At 40.4% G+C, this 23261-nt stretch overlaps 2 protein-coding genes across 9 annotated transcripts in view; one reads left to right on the top strand and one right to left on the bottom strand.

Annotated features, from left to right (window-relative positions):
* The first annotated feature begins 1849 nt into the window (after nucleotides 1–1849).
* On the top strand, nucleotides 1850–7459 carry gca (grancalcin). Its single transcript, XM_004066551.5, has 8 exons — nucleotides 1850–2024; nucleotides 3936–4157; nucleotides 4359–4428; nucleotides 5281–5324; nucleotides 5413–5560; nucleotides 5816–5929; nucleotides 6003–6061; nucleotides 6880–7459. Exons 1-8 carry the CDS (start codon nucleotides 2001–2003, stop codon nucleotides 6904–6906), a joined length of 708 nt encoding a protein of 235 aa, XP_004066599.1. The 5' UTR covers nucleotides 1850–2000; the 3' UTR covers nucleotides 6907–7459.
* The window catches only part of kcnh7a (potassium channel, voltage gated eag related subfamily H, member 7a), a 98109-nt gene continuing 82121 nt past the window's right edge, over nucleotides 7274–23261 (bottom strand). For 3 of the 8 annotated variants that reach the window (XM_020710294.3, XM_011484162.4, XM_078932783.1), the window contains 7 exons: nucleotides 21571–21823; nucleotides 16569–16774; nucleotides 15998–16064; nucleotides 12338–12607; nucleotides 11228–11387; nucleotides 9793–9946; nucleotides 7274–9718 (listed from right to left, as the gene is read on the bottom strand). In XM_020710294.3, the coding sequence (XP_020565953.1) occupies nucleotides 9476–9718; nucleotides 9793–9946; nucleotides 11228–11387; nucleotides 12338–12607; nucleotides 15998–16064; nucleotides 16569–16774; nucleotides 21571–21823 (1353 nt within the window). In that variant the 3' untranslated portion in view covers nucleotides 7274–9475. The remainder of the gene's footprint in view (nucleotides 9719–9792; nucleotides 9947–11227; nucleotides 11388–12337; nucleotides 12608–15997; nucleotides 16065–16568; nucleotides 16775–21570; nucleotides 21824–23261) is intronic. The other 5 variants (XM_020710299.3, XM_078932781.1, XM_078932788.1 and 2 more) reach the window with 2 other exon arrangements.

Below are 23261 nucleotides of genomic sequence, written 5' to 3'. Positions count from 1 at the left end.
CTTTTAGTTCTTCTTCTAGTACAGGGGTTCTCAAAGTCCGCTGGAAGATTTTTTGTGGCCCTAAATAAATCCTAATTAATGGTTATTAAACCAGCTGTAGATTGCTTGGAAAAATATTGTTTTGTGGTTTCTGGCGACATCTGTAGGAAAAAAATGTAATTACACTCAGTGTCAATGGTACAATGTATTAATTTCACCACAAGAGGACAGACAACATTTTTGTATGTCACTGCCTCTGCAAAAGGCAGGATCATGACGCAGTAGAAATTGACTCAGAGCGGGATTCGGAGAGAGAACCAGAGCAGGTTCCTTTGAGGAAAAAACGTTGTGTTGGCGAGGAGAAAAGGCGCTTTCGAGCTAAGAGGACAAATGCTTACTTTGTCGTACCTCACGGGCTGGATAAAGTCCTGTGCCTAATTTGCAAGCAGGTCAAGGCAATGTTCAAAGAATTCAATATAAATCATCACTATATGCAACAAATCATCAAAACTATGACAAATTTACCAGTAAGGTGCGCAACAAAAAGCTTCAACAACTACAACAAGGCTATATGCTGCACATCAGATACTGTTTACAAAAAATGGCTAAATCCAGTGAAGCTGTGTCAGAAGTTTCATCATGGCTTTTGAAATGCAAGCCCGTAAGTGACGGGAAGTTTGTAAAAAGAATGTATGCTGAAAGTAGCTGACATTGTCCAGAGCAAAAGAATAAGTTTGAAGAATTAAGTCTGTCAAATGATACAAATACTAAATCAGTAGAAGATCTGGGCAGCAACCTCCCACCGCATCTGGGAAAACATCTGGAGGGCCTGGTTAATTGTACAAATGACACTTTGTCATTAACCCTTGTGCTATGAACATTTAATTTGGTTGTGTCCCTTTTCCACTACTCTCTGGTCTAAAGTTTGTAATTTCATTTCCGCCCACATTGACCCAGACTTCCGCCTGTACTTAGAACACGGTATGTTTGGCCTCACCCACTGTCCATCTCATAAAAAAGAACAATTATACATCATTAACCTTTTATTGTTTTTATGCAAATGGAACATTCATAAATCCAAAGTTACAAATAATACCCCTCATTTTTTCTCTCTTTACCAATGAGTTCAAACAATACATGATCACAATAAGAAAATCTGACGATAAAAAAGCCGTTAAAAGATTTGATCCGTGCGTCAGTTTCAATGTATTTGTGTAAAATGTAATAATAACTCCCTGGCTTGTTCATTCCTTGTTGCTGTTTTGCATTGTTCTGTATTGAATTGATACATTCAATAAAGTTTAAAAAAAACAACAAACTCTTGTGCTATCTTAGATGACCCCAACTTGCATTGACGTGTTATTCCTACCTTGAAAAAGGTGGATAAAGGTGAAGAGGATTTCATGTAATCCATGGACCCCAGTGAGGTTCACAAATCATTGTAGAAAAAAGGTTCAGAGCACTGTCTAGTGGGTCTAGATGACCCAACTCCCAATGTTAAAGTGCCTAGGATAGTGCAAGGGTTAAAGCTATTAAAAAAAACTTTTCTCCTGTTTATCCATCCCCCCCCCCCCATCAAAACTGGCCCCCAGCCTAATGTCGAGTTCCTAATTTGGCCCTCTGCTACAAAAACCTTGAGAACCCCAGTTCTAGTATGTAAGTCTGTGTTTTTCAGCATTGGTCATCCATTAACTATGACGTCATGTTTGAATAAAAGTCTACCTTTGAATTATTTTTTAAATAAGATTATATTCTCCATTTTTGCTGTCAAAGAAATATGCTGGATCTTATCAAATAAACTGACTAAAAGTAAATAAAATAAAAAAGCCAAGCCCGCGAGCGTCTTTATTGGCTCGTCCAGCTGTCAATCATTGACGTTTTGCACTCGGACAGCCGGACGTGACGTAGGAGGTAGTGCAGACTTATGGGAAGCGTGACGGTAGTTCTAAAGCGATAAACCAAGTTCGTTTTTACCTTCGTCAAAACTTGTAACCCTCAGGGTTTCCCGTCTTCAAACCACTATGGCTTATCCCGGATACGGAGGGGTGAGTTGAACTAGTTATTTTTTTCGATGCGTCATTATCGCTACTTTAGCTAACAAACCTGTAGCTCGTTGACACCTTTTTCTTCATTTTTTTGCTGTAAAATACTTTAACAAAAGCGACGTTTATGGTTTGATTGTAATTTTACGTGACTGTTTTCGGGATTAAATGGTTTGTGATCTACTTTGACATTTAAATTGGTTTGGATGTGTTTTTATAACCGAAATAATGACTTCCGGGATGTATGTAGTGGGAACAGTCACCTTTAGACCCCCAGAAAGCCCCTCCCTTTGCTAAAGTTTGTTGTTTTAATGTTTTTCCAGCTTTAGACGTACTAAATATTAATGTTGCACTCACTTTTTTTTTTTTTCAATCAAAGCAAAACAGACTAAACAAAAGACAAACTTCAGGTTTTTTTTGAACACTTGGAGGAAAGTACGAAGGTGTGGCTCTTATCTGAAACGGCCGCTGTCATGGCCTGAAGTTCCTGGAACTTCTCAGTTCTTTGCAGGAAATAGAATTGACCTGCAGCTTTTTTTTTTGGTAAAAATACCCCCCCCCCCCTTCCCCCACAGTATATCATGCCTTGCAGCTCTGACATTTTCCTTTCAGCCCTAAATCCAGAATAAACGTTTTTGATCGTTTTTTTCTCATTAGTGGCAATAGTTAAGGATCCACTCCAACGAAAAAATTTGAAATACTCCCAATGGATAAAGACAAGCTGAAAAATTGCACTTCTAGGCATTTCTGTACTAGAAATCATGGTGAATCAGGAGCAGAGACGGAAAAATAAAAATAAAAAAGTCCTACAATGTAAAGGCCACAAGTTCCCTGCTTTGCTCTATTCAGATTCATCCACTACAAATAGATCCATGTCTGTCTTTTGTTTTTCCTTTAAACTGTACAGCTGGATAGCTCTTATATTGCTCTCCATTTTTGTTGCACCAGTAATGTTAGGTTGGGAATATAAACTAGTGGGAGAGAGATTGTAAACAAAAGGGATGGTGGGAAATGGGGGCAGGCTTACTCTTCCTGCGCCGACAGTCCCACCCACGACTCGGGTGAATTTCTAATGACTTCCTGTTACTGCCCCATCGGGCAGTCATGGAGAACGACCAAAAAAACATGACAAATGGACACCAGGAAGATAAACAGTTTATTGAAGAAAAAAAAAATTGAAATGGTCCTGTAAAGAAAAATGAACACAATTAGTGTGCTGGTTAATACAAAGGAGCGGCCAAACATAAAATAACCACGTCGACCAGAGGAGTCAGCAGTTTCTGCTAAGGCTGCTCATCCAAAATCTAACTATCCAAAAGAACAAATAAGGCCCACTAATCAAGACTACCAAGGTCCAACCCCAAACTAAAGTGACAACACCCAGCGGTAGAAGAAGGCTGAGGACGAAGAGAAACGAACAAACCAGCACTGCGCCAACTCAGACCCTGCTCCGGCTCTTTGCCCCCTGGTTGTCCTTCTACATTTCCGGCAGTCTTACCACTGGGAGTGTAGTGTAGAGGGACCTCCCTCTCTCCAGCAAGTGGAAGCTTCAGCCTTATAAAAAAACAAAAACAAAAAAAAAAAAAACTGCCTCCTGCCTTAAATACCTGGCAGGTGCTGATCAAGCTTATTGGCCCCACCTGCCAGGTGAGCAGAATGACAGGGCGGGGCAAAGGATGGAGCACAGCAGCAAGACGTAACACTATGTCCTAGAAAACAACACGGTTTTTGCTTTTATTTTGGCTAAAAACAGTACAGTGATATTTGAAAGACTACTACAAACACCTTTACAACAGATCAAAGGATGATTGGAATGTCAAATGTGAACATGGAGCCCCACCTCATGCATAGTTGGGTCAAATTCTTACCAATACGAGCAAAAGCTGTATTTTATACCGTACCTGTTTCTTCCAGTACGGAGGCCCCATGCAGGGAGGCCCCATGCAGGGAGGCCCCATGCCGGGGGCTCCTATGCCAGGTGGACACATGCCCGGCCAAATGTTTGGACAGATGGGGGGCGCGCCACCCCAAGGAGGATATGCACCGTATGGTGGAGGCTACCCAGGAGCATACGGCGCCCCGCCTCCAGCCGCCAACGACCCCATGTGGGGTTACTTCACAGCCATAGCGGGGCAGGTATGTGCATCATCTCCTGGATTGTTTTCACTCCGACTTGACGTGCCCGGACAAGACTTTGAACTCTACCTTCAGTTCTCTGAAGTTGCACAAACTCCCAGGAAAATGACGGATTCTGATCAGAGTACAGAGTGCTGCTCCGCCATTAGAAGACAATTCTGAGGATGTTTAGTGACGCTTTGTGTGTTTTGTTCCATGCAGGATGGAGAGGTCGACGCTGAGGAGTTGCAGAAGTGTCTGACTCAGGCCGGCTTCACCGGCAGCTACAGCCGTAAGTCGACTGAAACCTGAACGCCGATGTCTCCGTTCAGTGTTGTGTCTGCAGATGTTTAGACTCGAGCTTTAAACTGTTCAAAGAGCAGATTTTACATTCAGACCGATTTCCACACTCCTGCTTCCATTAAGCTTTAGTTTAAAAGAGGGTCATAAATGACCCACCCTACCGAAACCTCTAAATAAACTAACTTCATTGAATTTCAAATCTAAAATCTATTTGGTTTGATAAAAAACTGTGCTGCTTATCAATTCAGCTAAACTTTATTCATCATATTTGTTTTGTTACACACACGCCAAGTAGTTACTTCTGGAATAATTCAACTGATAAGGCAAAAACAGTTTATTATAAATTATAAAAGTTTTACTCATAACACAACTAAACAGCGAAATGTTGTGGAAAAATGTTTAATATCATATTGTATCTGGTGTTCAAATGCTTTTTTCTTTTAAGTCACGGGTCAACAAATGACTCTTAAGACAATCTTAGTACCTTAGTGGTGTACAGGCCAAATGTAAACTTTATCTAAAACAAAGAATCACTTTTGAGGAAGATTAAGCCAGAGAGTGTAGTTGAAAATGGACGGCTTCACTGTAGTGGGTCACCTTTTACCTGCAAGACAACATGAGGGCTAAAATGTCCTACTTGACACCAGTTTTTGGTCATTTTTGTCGATCAAAAACCTTAATTTGTTTACGTTTTGGTCAAGATAATTTATTAAATACTTGGTTTGTTTGAGTTTTGGGAGAAAGCCCAAACCTAAATGTGTGTTAAACGAGTAAAAATGAAACGGGAACAAAGAACACATTAAAATCATGTCAGCTGACCCGTCTTTCTCCTCCTCCACAGCGTTTAGCCTGGAGTCCTGCAGGATCATGATCGCGATGCTCGACGTATCCTTTGCCTCCTTCGGTTCAGCCTTGTGCCTCTTCTAACCGCTCCGTCGCCATTCAAACGCCACCTTAACTGCACCGTCTCCAGAGGGACTATACGGGGAAGATGGGCTTCAACGAGTTCAAGGAGCTATTTGTAGCTCTGAACGGCTGGAAGCAGAACTTCATGATGTTTGATCAGGACCGCAGCGGAACGGTTGAGCCCCGGGAGCTGTCGCAGGCCATCAACGCCATGGGTGAGAGTCCAACTCAAACCGGTTCTGATAAATCCCAGCAAGCAGAAACAGAGAATCACTGACATATTGAAGCAGAGCCGACTTCCTCATCTCTCCAACTGAAACCAGAGCTTGTATGCTTTTAGGAAATCCAAAAAGCCACTTTAGGAGTCTGTCTTTTCTACTGTTAATTTCTGTTTTATAACTCAGCAGCTCAAAGATTCATCTGCAGATTGGGCTTTTTGTTGTGTGAAATCTTACGGTTTCCGTCTCCAGGTTTCAGGGTCAGTCCTCAGGCCTTAAATGTCATCATCCAGCGCTACAACAAAGGAGGAAGAATCTTTTTCGACGACTACGTGGCGTGCTGCGTCAAACTCAGAACGCTAACGGGTACAAACCCCGGCTCTTTCAGTTGAGCTTTTGTTGTGAAACTTTTTTTTCTGACATGGATTTCCTGTTGCAGAGAACTTCAGGCGCAGAGACACCATGCAGCAAGGAAGCGTCACCTTCCAGTACGACGATGTGAGTTTCTCCTCCTCATTTCATGAAAAATGCTATTAGTTCTGTTTTTTTGATCAGAATAATACTTTTAGCAAAGTCTAGATTTATTAAAGAGCAGAATACTGGCCAGAAAACCAGAGAACTTTCTCAATGCAGAACTTAAAAAAAGGACATCACTGCCGGTTTCCATATTTGATTTATTGGAGATTTCTTTTCTAAAATGCAAACGTAGACTTCAAGTTGGATTTTTACTATAAATAAAGGCATTTTGCGGAGACTAGGGATGAATTTACAGGGTTTCTATAATAATTGCTTTTAAAACATCATCAAATCCCTTAGCGCAAAAATATTTTAAAGATCACAGCGCCTATTACAAAAGCCAAACAAAGTAAAAAAAAAAAAAAAAAAAAGAAATACATTTCATAAAACAAGAAATCCCAGAAACCACAAAAGTAATTTCCTAAAAATGAAACAGAGAAACCAGAAAAGGTTGGGACTATGTGACGTCACTGATTTACTGAACGTTTAACATGAAGCGATGCTGGATATCATCCAAATAGTACACACCTTTACCTTTTTTAACATTTCTCTTTTTTTTTCTGGAAATTACTTTTGTTTTCCATGTTCTGGTTAGTAAGTTTTTATTTTGTTAATCATTTGTCTCACATTTTGTTTTGCTTTTTTAAAGTGTGTCCGCGACCTTTTTAATGCTTTTGTGTGGAGTGATTTGTACCTCAGGGCCACCGTACATAACGGAACAAACCAAAGCTTTTATTTTACTTACCATTTTTCCCTCTGTGATGTTGATTTTCTTCTGTCGTCTGCTCTCGTCTTCACAGTTCATCCTGTGCAGCATGGCTGTCTAAGCGTCGCCATCACAACAGGAGGTCCAGATTTCAGCAGGTGTCGGCGCTGAAGTGTAACCTCAGTTTTAATGCCTCGGCGCCGTGTGAAGGACATAATTTAACCAGGTGCACTTAGATATTTCCTTTCACACAAGGGAACAGCTTGAAATAAGGGAGTTTGTTTAAAGCCAGATGTGTTTGCAATCCCTTATTCGGCCACAAGAGGGCAGACGGGCCATTAATCGCAATGTACTGTGCCATTTTCACCTCTGCTTTTTTTTTTTTTTACTTGTATAAAAACACTTATGTGGAACCGCTTTAGTGACTTAATGTTAAATTGCTACCAAACACAGCCAAACGAGTTTGTTACACTCAGTAAACGTCTGAATCATTGTGTAATTTGTTTATTCGTCTGTACAATTGTGCATCATCCCAATCTATTTACAGTTTTCCTTTAAATAAGAGTCAACAGAAACATTCAGGTCAGCTTTTAAGTGTTGCATTGTATAAAATACAGTGGCAAACCTTTAAAAAAATGCATAAAAACAATTGTGAACAGCACTAGATTTAAAAAGTGACATTTTTTTCTTCCGGTTTTTCTTATCTCTGTGCAAAAGTTTGCGAATCCCATAAAAGTTCTGACGAGCCTTTTCTGGACACGAAGAGTTTTGGGGGTAAGACAGAGGAAGAGCCCAGCCTCCTGCTGGGGTTACAAAACTATCTCCACACATTCCTTCTTCCACAGACCCGCAGGAAAAGTCCTTTCCTGGTGAGGATCAGAAACTCAGCTAAAATGATATGAAAATCAAGAAAATGTGCGACAAGAAATCAAAACTACGCAAAGGGCAAACAGTCAGTGCAACAGCATGCAGTGTTGGCCGCCTGCGTGCTACGTTAAGAGGCGTCGTCCTAACATAGAAAAATAACCATAAATGAAAGATTATCCTTTTAGAAAAATAGGTCTAACGCCGCGTCTGATATCGATTAATTGAGTGCAGTCTCCATGCAGCTCGTGTCAGAGGATTTGATGCAAAAACTAGGAGGACTAAGTGGTTTTCAGCATGCACTTCAGTCTACGGTTACACGCGGAACGCTTCAGAAAGGCCGGAGCAGGTGAGTAAAGCTAAGGCTGTCTCAGGTTCCTGAAACCAGAGACCAATTTGCGTAACTTTACAGTAATGGTTTATTAAAGAGATTGTTCAAGGAAGCAAATGCAGTGGAAGACCTAAAACAACCAGCAGTTCCTTCCAGCTGTGAAGATTCACTAAGGTTCTTATCAAGGTCCAAGATATTTATTTTCTTTAAAAAATAATAATGAATTAATACATTTAAAAGTGGCTTGGAGGGAGGGATTCACACATTTCAAGGTGCTCCGTGACATTTATAGGGTTTGTCCTGCAGGGGGCGCCATCAATGTGTAAAAAGAATTCCATGTGAAGCTGGAGTGTCAAACGGATGACTTTAGATGATTTAATTACCCTTTAAATGTTCAAGAAGAAGAACTAGACAGTTCTGACTCATTTTACGCATATGAAGAACCATTAGCTACAAACAAATACACTTATTTGTATTTTTATTCAGTAATGCGACGGGGAACTAAGAGAATCAGAAGATTTACTGTAGCTGCTTTAGACAAAGGCTAATTGCTGATGCTGAGTTCGGTAACGCATGAAAACAGTTTTTTTTTTTGCAGATGTAAACTGTCAGGTGAAATCCTCAAAGTAGGAGGACAGATGTTTTAAGGAAAACTCTTCGCTACACGCTTTATAACGATTAGCAAACGCATTCAGTTTCAGGAGGCGGGGCATGGAGGACATTGATTGACAAGATCTACAGCCAACTAGGATGCAGAACAGGCTAGAATGAATGTTTTAATATTTAAAGAAGAAAAAAACCCTTTGTGTAGATTATTTTTGGACTATAGACATTTTTCTACAGGAATGGCCACAGCTGGAGGACCTGCAGTGCTGCTCTGATGTTTTCAGATGATCTAAATCAAACAGCTGCTGGTTGGCGCTGCGCTCGTCTTCCAGAGTGACGCCTTCACAGGTCGTTATTGCTCTCAGACGTTTCCTCACATTACTTCGTCTGGGGGGGGGGGCTTTTATTTAGTTATCGTCGCGGCAATGAGGTGGACAGTAGGCACACAAAATGTTCGGACCCGCCTGCTGCCGCCGCCGCCTCCTCCGTCGGGAGGCAAACGCAGACGTGACGGCGTGCGGAGTGAGCGTCCCACCTGAACGCCGGCGATCTGTGTGCGAGGAACATGCAGCAGATGAGAAAAGAAAGGAGGAACTAAATCATGCATATCCTTTTGGAGAACGCAAGTCGGTGCCTGGCGTTGCTGGCAGTGTTCTCATGAGCTATGTACACAGAGATGACTATATATTGACTATATCATGTATAAATACCTCCGTATAAATGGGTTTGTACAGCTAACTCAGCTTCAGGACGGCTGAGACATTATCTCAAAAGGAATGGAAGAAAGTCTACAGTTTGAATCCTTTGCATATTCAGTCTCATTCTTAGACCCTGAGTCAAGCGTGAGAGAATACCTTCAGTGATCAGAGAAGGGTTAGAGGGGCGGGGCCTACTTCCCCGGTAGTGCCGGGTCGGACAGCGGTCTGTGGAGTTCAGCCGCTCCTCCAGAGATGTTGGGGACGATGGGCAGAGATGCTTGTCGGCCCGTCGGGAGCCTTTGCTGCTGTGCAGGGTTCACGGCGTCCACGGGGCGCTTTTGCTCGCCGTGCAGACGCGTGGCGGCGTGCCTGTCTGGATGGACCTCAGCAGGCGGGAGGACTGGGGGGGTTTCTTTGGATTTCAAAGGACAACTCTGTGGAAGAAAGCCCGATTAGGGGTCATTCTGAACTCTGGTCAAAGTTGTCGAGGAGGACGTTGGTTCAGCACCTGGATGACGGTTGTCTGGAGGAACGGCGGGACAGCGGCGCTCTGGTACTCTGGATCGGATGTGACGGTACTGTAGGCGGGGGGGACGGCTGCAGTCTGCCTCTGCAGGAGCTGCAGGATGGCCTGAATGTCCGCTGTCATCTGAGACTCCAGTCTGATGACAGAGAAACAGGAAAAAAGGATAAAACAGGTCTCGTAAGCTTTAATTTAACGGGAATGTTTCAAAAAATGAGTTTTGACATTTCTGCTTAAAAACAAACACGTTTCGAGTGATCGTTTAGAGGTTTGTACTGAGGCCCTGAAGGACAAATCGCAACAAATCACCTAACGCAGAAACATACGAAAGATCACAACAACAGTCAAAATGCAAAGAACATCACAACTCGGAAATTAAAAACAAATTTCCAGAAACCAAAACGCAATTACAGAAATTTCAGAAATCAAAACATTAAAAAAAATGAAACACAATCAGAGGCCGGCATGGACTATAGGACATCGCTGATTGGATGATGACGTTTGTCCATCATTTCAACCTCATGTAGCATGAATCTTAAGTCAGTTTGATATCAATTCTTGCAGTAAAAAATGACAATATTTACTACTCTGAATGGAGTTTTTCTGGTACAGTTTTACATTTAATTAGGAATTTTTGTGTAGTATAAAGAAAAAAAAAACTTTTTGAACTAGAAAAATAAAAAATAAGGATTTGTCAAACATTACCACAAAACAACACTTCTAAAGACACCAGAAAAACTTCCATTGCTTTTTATGCGTAATTAATTCCTTAAGAACTTTATTTTCAGACCTGCTGTATTAAACTGCAACAGTTAGGAAGAAGTTTTAAAAAATACTATTATGCATTGTCAAAAATGTCTCAAAAAGACATAATAAAACATAAGACATAATAGAAACATTTTATTTTGTTTCCAACATTGTGACACATTTGGAGACATTAGGAGGTAATTCAGTGTTATTCCAAATGAAAAATATTCCCACAAAAATTGTTCTTTTATAATCTGAAATAGAAAATAAAACTAAACATTTTAAAATGTAAAAACTTCATATTATGGCAGCAGAAATGTAAACTTAAATAAGATGCTTTATCATCACTGAACACTAGGGGGAGACTTTGAACTTAGATTGTGTTCAATGCAACCATGGGAAAAGAAAAGTGAAAAAAAAACAACAATATTTATTCTATTTAGGAAGTTATGCACAGATACCGATACGTTTACAGAAGTGGGGTTAAAAAAGAGGGTCATGCTTTCTTAACTTTTATTTTGAAGGCTTAAAGAAACTTAGATTCGTTTCTCCAAGCTGTAAAAATGCTGTTTGAAGATTTCTAAATGGGAGTCGGTGTGACGTCTTTGCAGTTTCTGTTCCAAAAATAGAAAGGGAGTCAGCAGCAGAAACGGCTCCTCTTCATCCCCCTCACCTGTTCAGGTGCTGCTGCAGCAGGTCCAGCCGATGCTCCACCTCTCCGTAGGTTAGGTCCGAGTCGCTGTCGTCCTCGGTGGCGCGCAGCCCCGTGCACTGGGGGGAGTCCTCGGCGCCCCCCTTATGATGCGGACGCCCCCAGCCCTCCTTGCGGAGCTCTGCAGGGGGACATGTGGGGGTCATCACACTTCTTAACTCCTGGTTGAGCCGCTCACTACACCCTCAGCAGAAAACATCAGAGATGAAAGGAGGAAGTTCTGTGGATTTAAGGTGGAAGTGGTCATGCTGGGGCCTGAACGCACATAAGTGTGCTTTTCAGGAACTTTAATACACTTTTGTTCACCCTTTAAGTAAATAAGGTTAAAAGGTGCAGTTTAATATCTAATGTTTTTAGATGGTTTAGATGTGACAAAAAATCTTCTGAATTTTTATTTTCTAGTTCAGCAACTTAAGATGCTAAAGAATTGGTTTGATTATACTTCTGCTGATGCAGAAGTCTGTTATGAGTGAAAGCAAGTGAACAACAGGAAATGATGCAAATCAACGTAACACAAAAACATGTAATGAATTATTTTGAGCTTGTCAGGTCAGTTTTCTTTGAAATATCCAAAAATAAAAGGCTTAAAAAATGTCGATGGGTTTCTAACCCTGATTAAACTCCATAAGGTTGTTTTTTTTTAATCCATCAGAGCTTTAAAATGATTCAATCTATTGCCTGTCAAAATAAAAGCATATCATTTTACCTAAAAATTAATTTTTGTTAGATAAAAGGCTTTTTATTTAAATTTTTCACGAGAGTCAATGTGTGTGGGTGAGACAAATCAAAACAGGTGAAATGGGCGGGGCTAAAAGGAAAAGCAGGACTTTTTTCTAATTTTTTTTTTTTTTTAAGAGAATATAAAATTAAATTATTTTCTTCAGATTTTGTTAAAATGTTTGAGTCTTCAGTCAAAGAACATCCTGTTTTTTATTTTTTAAATTCAAATTCAACAGAACGCCTCCAAGTGTTTTCCATAAAATAAATAGTAAAGATATGCAAAAAAATGTAAACATTTACAAATTTGTCAAAAAGTAACCAGGGGAAAGAAAGGAATCCAACTTTTCTCACCCTTGTAGTTTTGACTTTGTGCTGCCGCTGGAGCCTCGGCGGTGCTGCTCAGCCCAACTACCAGGCTGTGGTCCCGGACCACCGGGTAGCCCAGAACACCAGAACACAAGGGCCTCTGTTCCTCTTCCTCCTCCCTGCCCTCCTCCTCTTCCTCGTCCTCCTCATCTTCCCCCTCCTCTGCGGACTCCCTGTTCTCAGGTGATGAGGAGGCGTACGCATGCCGCCTCTGCTTTGCGCCGCAGAAGGTGGCCACGGGCTCCTTGTGGGATCCTGCGGGGAGAAACGGTTATCAGCGGGGAGAACAGAGGCTTCTGTGCTGGAGCCTCCTCTGGGGCGGCAGATCCTCCTCATTATCCCTGACAGCAGACCGTCTGTGTTTAGCCTCGGGCCTGAAGTGAGGACAAACAACGTTAACAGCAGCTGAGGCGGGAAATAAATCCCCCCCAATGTTCCACACAACTTCACAGTCCTGCATGGCTGACAGCGGCTGGACTGAAACCCTCCACGTTACATTGACAAGTGGCGACACTGTATTTGGATGGCCCGTAACCATGGCGACCGATCAGCGCTGCCTGAATTGAAGCAGAGAATGCAGCTGCGTGGAGGTCAGACCGTCGGGATGAAAACTCCTTCACTTCTAATAAAAGCTCCAAAAGCTCCAAAGACTGTTTTGGGTGTTCGGAACATGTTCTTGTGGGATTTACCTGATAACATACAGCTCAAAATTACATTTCTGAGTATTTCTTTACTCAAATTGTTTATCATTTGTTTTGACAAAACATCCTGTTTTAAAAAGATCATATTAGTGACGTAGAAACCCACTGGGCGGGCTACAAGCTTCCTGCTCCACTCCAATCTAAAACTTGGAAAGGGGGCGAGGTTTCTCCGCTCCACCAGTTCCTCCCACAATGCAGAGGTAAATTTCTAATGAACTACTGCTGCGCTGCAGAAACTATATCCTAGAAAACCACTATTTTTTTTAGATTTTGGCTAAAAACCGCATAATCATAATGAAAAGACCACTGGAAACGCTTTGAAAATAGATCAAAAGCTGATTGGAGTGGGACCTTAAATGAGATTCAACAACTTTCTCATCTATGACAAATATTTCTCCTCAGTCACTCTTCAAGATTGATTGTTTGGTGTTCCTTTATAACTATTTTAGAACAGAATATCAAAATGATACTTTTTTATAAAGTGCTTTGCATTATAATTCTGCAGAAAACTACATAGATAAGTCCCAAACATACTTCAGTACTTCAATATAAATATTGGATGTTTTACTTAAAAAAAATTAAAGTGTTTTAGCCTGATCCTTGAATCTGAGGTAACGGCAGAATGATCTGGCTGTTATGCTACTTATATATGTTTGCAGACAGTTGTTATTTTTTTTATTTACACCATCAATCCAGAATTTTCTTCTTACTGTAGCAGTGATCAAAATCCCTTTGAAACACATCGTCTGTGTCTATAAAAATGATATTAAGACAGCGACATCAGCTGGACAAAATGTAAAGATTCAATATGGCTTCTACACGTCTTCAAAGGTAAAGAGACCGTTTTTTGTTTTTCTGATTCTAGGAAACTAAAATAAAACCAAACTGAAAATTTTAAAATGATGACGTATGTTCTCATTGCTTCCATGGTTTAAGGAGCCGGTATTAATCCTGTTTGAAGAAGTACATGTGGAAGTTTGGCCAGCTGACTCAACCAACAGTGGAAACGTGCATGACTCACAACCAAAGCTCAGATGAGTCACCTAGAATGCACCTTTACAGCTGATCGTAATTTAATACTCCTGTACTGACTTTAAGACAATGAACCTCAATAGTTCAAGTGTCTGAACCATAAACTGACATCTACATGTTCTGGTGGAGCATCATGTCTCAGGAGACAAAACAAAAGAAAAGTCCAAATAGAATTCATATTTAAACACACAAAGTTATTCATCTGCAATGAATTTGAAAATGTAGAGGACTACACGGTTTCTCAAACACCAAGACAAACAAAGAGGTGAGAACATGTCACCTTCTCCTCATTACTCATGCATTTAATAAATGACAAACGGAGCCGAACCGCCTTAACCTCCCCCCTGATGAAGGCCATGGAGAGGATCATCCTCAGCCACTATCCAGGTGAGCTCAGCACTGGATCCGCTGCAGTTTGCATATCGACCAGGAATCGGGCCCCGTCTCACCTCGAGTCCCCTGGGAGCCCTGTGAGAGTCATGTTTTTTTTGTTTCTCCAGTGCTTTCAACACCATCCAGCCATCACTGCTGAGGAGGAAGCTGGAGGTTGCAGGCGTGGACCAACATCTCTGCTTGGACCAACAGCTACCTCACAGACAGACCACAGTTTGTGAGGCTGTGTGTCTGATGTGGTGGTCTGCAGCGCGGGGGCACCTCATGGCACTGTGCTCTCCCCACTCCTGTTCACCCTGTAAACTGTCACCTGCAGAGGTTCTTCTCTTGTGGGCTGTGTATCGGGGGGGGGGGGGGGGGGGGTCGAGCAGGAGTACAGGGGGCTCATCTCTGACTTTGTGTGCTGGTGTGAAAAAAAAACAACTTCAGCCATCAGGCTGTACAACAACATGTTAAAAAAATGTCTGCATGTTTTACCATACAGACATTAAAAGATACACTGGAAATGACCCTAAGGACTCTGAGCGGCCAAGAACAAAGCCTGAAGTGGATCGGCCATCTTGACTGGAGTTTACTCCACCCAACTCCAAATTTAGGCAAATGAAAAAACAAGACAAGTCTGTACGTAACTTTTATAAAAGGTAGGAATGCGGAGTTAATCAAAAAGATTTTCTTAATGTAATTTTTTTACACCTAGGAGTGCTTGAAGGCGCCATGGCCTAGTTATTGTATTTAGTCATTAAAAGGAGGGCTAAGAGGGTCAGGGTTAGCTAGGTTCAACTCAAATGATGCAGGAATTAATTACTGAAAGTTAATGAAGCTAAAGGTGAATCTAGAAGCTGTTCAATTCTGAGATACTCATCAGATACTTGATCAGATTGCCTCCCCTACATTAAGCCCTCCAAGTATAGAGTTATGGAAAAATAGTGTCTTCAAATCTGCATGTTACCACCACTAGATGACGTCATCAACAGTCGCCGGTCATCTACATTGGAGCGTAGCTGGCAGTGCTCAGATAATGCACAACATTGGTTATATAAAAGTCACGCTAAAACAAAAAGTCATTACTTCTGTGCTTCAGAGCGCACCCATGTGAAGAAATTATTTTCAACATCCCCCTCCTGGTGGAGAGATAGCCAGCCCTAAGCCACGATGGCTACCCTTTAATAAAACAAGTTAGGACACCACTACAGCTTCAAATGCCCCAACAATTGGAGCAATAGGGAGAAGCCAGAGGGGTAGGGGAATAATGCAAACTCGGTCTTTGTATGGACAACAGTTTTTTTTTACATTTTGGTTAAATAATGAGATGTTATTTAATAGAAAACACGTTTTTTTATATGTATGATTTTATCACAATGCTGTTGTTTTGTACAAAGTACAAGAGGATAAACTTGAAACCACAGAGGGGTCCAATGGTCTGTATCTTGGACGGTCAACAGTGTCTTGATCCTTTTATTTTGAAAATGAGGGTGCAGAACATGAATCAGCATGTCGGTGAAGGATGAGTGTGTCTGACCTGAGGAGGATTTCCTTTTGTATGAAACTCTTCGTCGACACTTGATGTCAGCCGTGTTTGGTTGTGCCTGAAAAACACACGATTTATATTAAACAATTGGTTCCTCGTACGTGTTCTGAATTTTAAATCTGCTTCCTACCGACACGCGGAGACAGATCTTTTTCTAAAATTATCCACAGAAGAACACTTATGGCTCTTTTTTTTATAGATATATCAAAAGTATTTATGGGTTTACATCATTTTTTCCCTCACGAAACTATAATTAGTTGATCTGTGACATTATTCCCACCATTTCTACCTTTGCAGCTTAAACACCTTTTTCTGACAGATCAAAACATCTTTCCCCATTTTTAAATCTGTGGATGTTATGGTCTGTAAGAGTTCATCAAAGAAGCCTTGAGAGGAAATAATCAGGAAGAGGTTTGGCAGACAAACTAAGCTAATTCAGCTTAATGGTCTCTTTCAGAGCAGAGAAAGAATTAGTGAAGCTGATTGGACATAAAAGCACTTAGTCCACTTTAGAGCCTCTTTGATCGGAGAAAGAGGGAGTGGTCCCCCTCCAGTTAATTACCTTACTGTTCTCGTCTCGCAGATCAAAGGTCAGCTCCAGGTTGTTGAAGAAATGGTCGGCAAACTCCGGATACATGTCCAGCACCTCCAGAATTTCCTCCCTCTGAATCGTGTGCAGGTCGCAGTAGCTCAGGGCGCGCACGTCCGCACAAGATTTCCCCGGTTTAGGGTAGATGTGGATCATCTCGCCGAAGATATCATTCTTACCTGGGGAAGGAGATCATGGGTGGGTTTAAAAATAAGAAAATCATTCCATTTATAAAGCTCTAGCTTAAAACTGAGGTTGTCTTAAGTTGCTACACAAGAAAACAGACTAGATTAACTACTCTACAATTGGTTTAATCCAATTCACGTCTAGTATTCTATAAAATAAAACAATTCAGCCCAGATCCATCAAGGAAGATTGTTATAATTGTCTAGACAGTGTCACCTTGTTTAGCGTAGGAGCTACGTTCTAAAAATAACCTGATAGTGGAAATCCTGAAAGTAGTCAGCTTTATTATTTTTTATTACAATTATTCTAGATGTTATAGGGCTGCACTTTTCTCAGACAGGCCTGAACATTTTTCCACTTTTTCTCTTGCTAAAATTCTCAAAGTTCAAACCTTCATAGAAAATAAGTCCAGTATTATAGAATGAAACCAACTTTCAATTGAAGGTTTTTTGTAAATTAGAAAATCAAACTAAATCCTGTACAGGAACTTGAGATTGATTGACAATTATCTACAGCCAATCAGGACGCAGAACACAATGCATTATTAAAAAAACAAACAAAAAGCACGTCTGACTGCACCAAAATAAATCCAAGAAATGTGAAATTGCCAGAGGGGTGAAACTTGATATAGCGAATGATAAAGTGATCAACGCATTACATCCAAAGGGTGTGGAGTGACCCCCATACTGAACTAAAAATAAGCGTCCAGCAGTACCAGACTTATTAGGAGCCGTGGCAGGTTGGGGTCATAGAGGACAGGACAGAAGACAAACAAGGTAGACCTATGACTGCAGCAGTGATTGAAGGAGAAGCAGGTGGAAAAAGACAAAATCCTTGGAATATCTGTCTTAGGACAGAAAAACTACGTTTTTGTTGCAGCAGTAACAAACCAGGACATAAATGAGCACTTAATAACCAATCATTTGTGAAACGCCAAAGAGATGCTAGTAACCGCGGCAACAAGAGAACCCAAAAACCAATGGAACATTTGAGACACAAGGATACTGTATTTTTTGGCAATCATGTACATCATAAATGTAGGGCACATTGAGTGAAATAAGAGTCATATTTACAACACTTTGTGTTACCAAGTATGAAAAGTGCTACATAAAGATTGTTTTGATTTAATATAATGTATGTAACTTACACTACCCAGACCAAAATAACTTTTTTTTCCAGAAAACTATGTTGTTAATTCAAGTGCCCCTTTTTATCTGGACTAAGCTAATTTTGCCTGACAGATGATTCAAACTTTATGCACTAAAACTCTCAACTTTGTTCGATAAGAATCTAAAATATTTCTTCAGAAATGTTTGAGAAAATTTTAGTGCCATGTCAGCATCTGGAACAAAGTTCAAGGGAGGAGATGAACTAAAAACATTGGAACGTCTATAAGAAGATAAGAGACAATGAATAACAACCCAGAAACATAAACTTAAAAAAAAGAAGAAGAAAAGATGAGGAAGGTAAGGAAGGCGAGAAAATAGTTTAGTCCTACAAATGAACTTTCTTCCACATGCAGTGTATATGGATTCTGGAGTCCATTTAATTCAGCTTAAAGCATTTTAGTTACTGTGGAAACTCTGCAGTTCAACAAAACCCAGGAAGTGTAAAAAAGTGAAAAGCAAGGCTGCTTCTGCCAAAGCACTAAGCTGCAAATCCGAGGAATAAAACAAAGAGGCGGTTTTAGCGGCCGATAAGATGAGCCCAACTTGATCCAAGCGCCAGAGGACAGCTCTGAGAGCATCAGTTAACAGCTGGTGTTTCAATGCATCTACACCAGCATCTCAAGTGACCACTTGTGATCAGATGTCGCCTCCTCTGCCGCCTGCATCAGTCAAGTCAGCTGTGGGCAAACAAACAGAGCATCAGGATGCCTGTTCATGTTTCTGTAAAATCCTGAATTACACTCGGATCTGCCGGATGCTGATACTCAGACATGAACACGACTAATCTGCCCAGGCTGAGCTCTTCTGTCGGACGAGTACCAGATGTTATCTGAGAAAAGGAGGAACTGATTTGTCATGTTCCTCAACTCGTTTTCACATCTTTTCAGGTGAAAATTGTAAGAACAAGTTTTAAGCGTACGCGTAAAATGGCAGAAAAAAAAAAAAAAGAGCAACACTTTCTACTGGATTGCTTTCACACTGCACTTTAGAAAGCAAAGTAAACCTTCCAAAAATATGCATTTCCAACAAGTGCTCCTTTGGGGGAAGCATTGTATGAAACGACACCAGATCGATTTTAAAATCGGATGAAGCCTAAAAAGTTTTTTTACATTTTTAAATGAACATCAACGTAGTCACAAAGCTGCTAATTAGACATTTGTAAAAAAAGTTAAGTCATTTGAGTTATATTCATAATAAAAAATTTACGTCTAAATGAAATGTTTGAAGACATTATTGTCTCTAAAGATTGTGTTTAAACTCAGACGTTAAAAACAGCAGGTCTGAAGCTATGTGACTTAATTTTCACAATATATACTGTTTTTTAATCCTGGTGCAATTAGAAGTTGTTGTTTTTTTGTTTTGTTTTTTACTTAGGACATATATCACTACATGTCATTTTTGGCCTCTTTTCCATCACATTTCCACCCATCGTCATTGTTATTCTCTCCCATGTGCGTCTTAAATAAATTACTTGTTGAAACGAGTGAGTGTTTCGGATTTATGTGACGTATCCTAACCCTAACCCTATTTTAACTGTTTTCAATAAGGAATACATTAAGAACAAGAGCTGATGAATAGAAAAAAGCTGATTTAAATATTTCATTGTCTTGCTGTATTGGTAGGCTATGACATCACCAAATTCCGTCACGGTTAATCAATGTTTTGGGGATTAAACTGCAAGTTTGTTTTATATTCTATAGTTAGACCATTTTACGCTTCTGTGTCAGCTTAAAAAGAAAACAGACTGGTGGTTCTTGGTATTTCATGTTTAAATAAGTTACAATCCGAAAGTCTGGTGCTACTTTTAGACCGGGCTCCTAATGAAAGGTCCATGTAAATGTGCGTATGTGTGAGTTTTGGGCTTCCATGTTCAAAACTGTCGCGTTCATGCGCCACTACACGAGTTTTTAGGTTATCTGGTCAGTACTTAGCATCACAGCTTTTTCATTTCTGGAAAATCAATTAATAAAAACTATCTTCCCTTTTTTTTATATATATAGCTTGGCAGGATATGACATCACAGAACCCTGGGCCTTCTGAAAATGTCCAGAAATCAACAAGACTAGTGAGTTATTTTTTAATAATTGTTATCAAAAGACTTTTTGTTAGGAATTTCTTTGGTCTATTTCTAAAAATATATGACATTTTTAGGGTCACCCGTTTGTGCAACAAACCCCAAGTGGTTACTTAGTGCACTGCATATAGTTTTTCTTCTTTTTTTTTAAATCTCTGGGTTATTTAAGTTTGAAAAGCTCAGTCAGACACATTTATAACATGCGATATAAATTCATCAAATAAGAAAAGGATCACAACAAGCAAGGATAAACATTTAACAACTTTACAAACTGCTGAAGCGTGATTTAAGTTACAAAAGGTTTATGAAAAATGCAGTTTTTTTAATGGAGCATCCCAGTTCTGTTTGGGCTAGTTTTATACAGCAATTCTTTGTTTTGGGCATATTCTTTTTTTATTTTTTATTAATTCATCATACAGAATGAAGATGAAAACAAGCATTTCATGTCGTCTGTTCCATCTTAACTTTACCTAATCAAATAAAAAAAGCTATAATAACTGGTCAGCACAGATCTGATACTTTTATGACTCGAGACTCTGGTTGTCATGAATAATCTAATCTTTGTCTAATTTAAAGCTAATTTCCCATCTTAAAGCAGTTCTTAATGTGTGAAATAGTAAAAGGGCACTGAGTGAAAGGACTGGAATAAACCGCAGCAGCTCTTGGAGAGAATTTGCAGACTTGCAGAAAGTGTGTAACTTCAGCATCCACAGTTGTTCTTCATGGTGACCCTGTTGTGTCACAAGCTTTCACTGCATCTAATGGACTACATAGAAATGGTGGGAAAAAGGAAACGGCTTGGCAGAAAACACCTGCCAGCAGAGGGGATGAGACATTTCTGAACCATGTCATGAGCAGAAATTGAGGATCCGCTTTCGTCTGTTCAGTCTCTGTTCTTTTCTCTCAGCTTTTCTTTTTTTAATTTAATGGAAACAGAACTTGTTACTTTGGTGTCCTCCTACTCCTTTCTGTCCCTTTTTTCATGTTAAGAGAGTTGGTGCACAATAGGGATCTCTGCTCGCCATCCATAATACATCACGGCACACCAGAGCCTCCTGCTTTTAGCTGGCCCACCTGCTTTTATGCTAAAGGGGGCGAGTTCCAGCAAAGGAGCAGGAGTATCATCCTCTGTGGTTTTCTTGTTGAATTATTATCAAAGACGCTCGTCAACGAGGCTAATGAGGAGATCTTAGGATAAGGAGGCTCGTGATGGATGCTTCGTCAGTTTGCACATGCTGTTTGTGGCCGCAGCAGCGCTGCAGTCTGACCTAACCTGACAGTTTGTGGACAAACAAGGAGGTGAAAACTGTTGGGGAGGAGGTTTCCTAAAAGGTCTCAGGTCTTTAATTGACCTGCCCAAAGATGGGCAAAAATGTGATCATTTTTTCTAATATTCTTTACCATAGTAATATTTTTTATGACATCTGTTTGGAATAATTTTGAAAAAAAACCTGGAAAAGGAAATCCATTATTGGGAAGTTGTTTAGTTTCTGCTTTGCAGCGATGGTGCTGAACCCAAAGGACAACCCTTGAGGTGTAAACTCACCCAGGATGGCCATGACGATGTCATCTTTGAGGATTTCAATGGACCCGCGGGACACAAAGTAGAGAGCCGTCAGCACATCTCCACAGTGGACCAGAGTATCTCCAGGAGGAGCGTGGGTGGTCTTGAACCTCATGGCAAGCGCCCGCAGACAGCCCTTGGTGGCTCCACGAAACGCCTTGCAACCCTGGAGGAGGCTCTTGTTGAGATGGAGGCAAATATCCGCCTGCAGGCACTCTGGGAAACCCTTCAGCACCTGGGAGCGAGGTACAGATTAGGACAGTGAGAGACCTCAAGAAAAATGTGATTTATTTTTATTTTTATACATTTGTATCAAATCTAGAGCATTTTAGAGAAATTTTGTGTTCATTCCGTTTTTCAAAACAGAATAATCTAGGGCCCAGACAGAGCTGCAGAATTTCACACACAGATCAGGTTTGACATTCTGTGAGCCTCTTTGCAGCTACACAGGTTAAACTTAAAGAATGCTGGAAAATGATTAACCAAACCAGAAGAACAACACACTGGTTATGACTGGTTATTACGTTAAAAAAGTCTCAAGTTAAAGTTGGTCCAGAGAGTATTCCTGTCTGAGAAACTGATGACAGCTCATCTGGGTTTTTTTATTAGCTTTAGCTTTTTCCTTTCAGCAGCAGCAGCTTTTCTTTTTCTTTTTAGTTCAGAAACATAAAAAAACCTGTATCACTGCAAAAAATCTACCCATCATCATTTATATTGGCCAAAATTTCAGTCAAATTAACTTCAAATGTATGATATAAAACAAAAATATCAGAAATGTGGCAAATGTGGGTTAAAATAAGGAAAAAAAGACAACAAATAAAGATTTTGGCAGATTAATTTGCCTATAGGTAAAACTGGGATTTAAGATTTGCTTTTCAAAAAGCAAATTATTCAGTTTTAGCAAAATAAAGATGAAAGGAAAATAACTTAAAAAATACACTTGCAGTGAAGACATGAAAATCCCTAAAAAGAGTAACTAGCAGATCAAGAAAAAATGTTTAACTCAAACTAGGTAAGAAGCTCTAGAAAATCTAAGGGGGAAAAAAAACGAAAAATGTCTAGAAAAAGATCATAAAAAAAATATCTACAGGTCTATTTTTTTTGTTCAGTGAAAACTAAAGCAAAAAGGATTTAAAGGCAATCATTTCTCAAAATAAGAGATCAAAGAAAAAAGCTGCAGAAATGGTTTTAACATCAACCTTTTTTGAGAGGTTTTTCAAAAACCAAATTTACTACAATTTTTGTTGTGCAAAAATGCAGACAGCCAAAAAATCCTGCACAGCTTGAACAGACTGTGGCAAAAGGAGCACATTTTCAGGCTCTGGAAGGAAAAGAGCTTGGAGGACACGTCAGTGACATTTGGAAACAAGAAGACACTTTTCGTATCTTCGTCATCTTCACACATCAAATGACTGGAGCCGTGCAAAAAAGAAACGGCTTCTCAGGCTCCGACAAAGCCGTCTTTGTTGCTTGTAACAAAACGTTATCAGATTTGAAAGAGAGAGAGAAAAAAAGGGAAAGTCTGAAGAACATTTGGCAGGAGCAGGTGCCGCTGTCGAGCTCGCCCGCCAAGCCTCCCACGGTGGGAGAGCGAGCTGGCAGGGCCCCGCCAGGCTCTGCCCACTCCTACGGGCGTGACTCACTCTGTCTGTGGTGCCGCAGGAATTTCACAG

Source organism: Oryzias latipes, chromosome 2 (genome assembly GCF_053564925.1).
Source record: "Oryzias latipes strain Hd-rR chromosome 2, Olatipes_Hd-rR_3.1".
In the NCBI taxonomy this organism is placed as follows: domain Eukaryota; kingdom Metazoa; phylum Chordata; class Actinopteri; order Beloniformes; family Adrianichthyidae; genus Oryzias; species Oryzias latipes.
Note: the sequence above shows the minus strand (reverse complement) of the source record. Positions and strands in the feature narration are given on the sequence as shown.

What these genes read in the sequence shown, in the direction of transcription:
- gca (XM_004066551.5), top strand. Translation starts at nt 2,001, where the DNA reads ATGGCTTATCCCGGATACGGAGGG. An exon ending in CAAACTCAGAACGCTAACGG is followed by an intron (nt 5,930 to 6,002) that starts GTACAAACCCCG and finishes TTCCTGTTGCAG; the next exon opens with AGAACTTCAGGCGCAGAGAC. An exon ending in TCACCTTCCAGTACGACGAT is followed by an intron (nt 6,062 to 6,879) that starts GTGAGTTTCTCC and finishes TCGTCTTCACAG; the next exon opens with TTCATCCTGTGCAGCATGGC.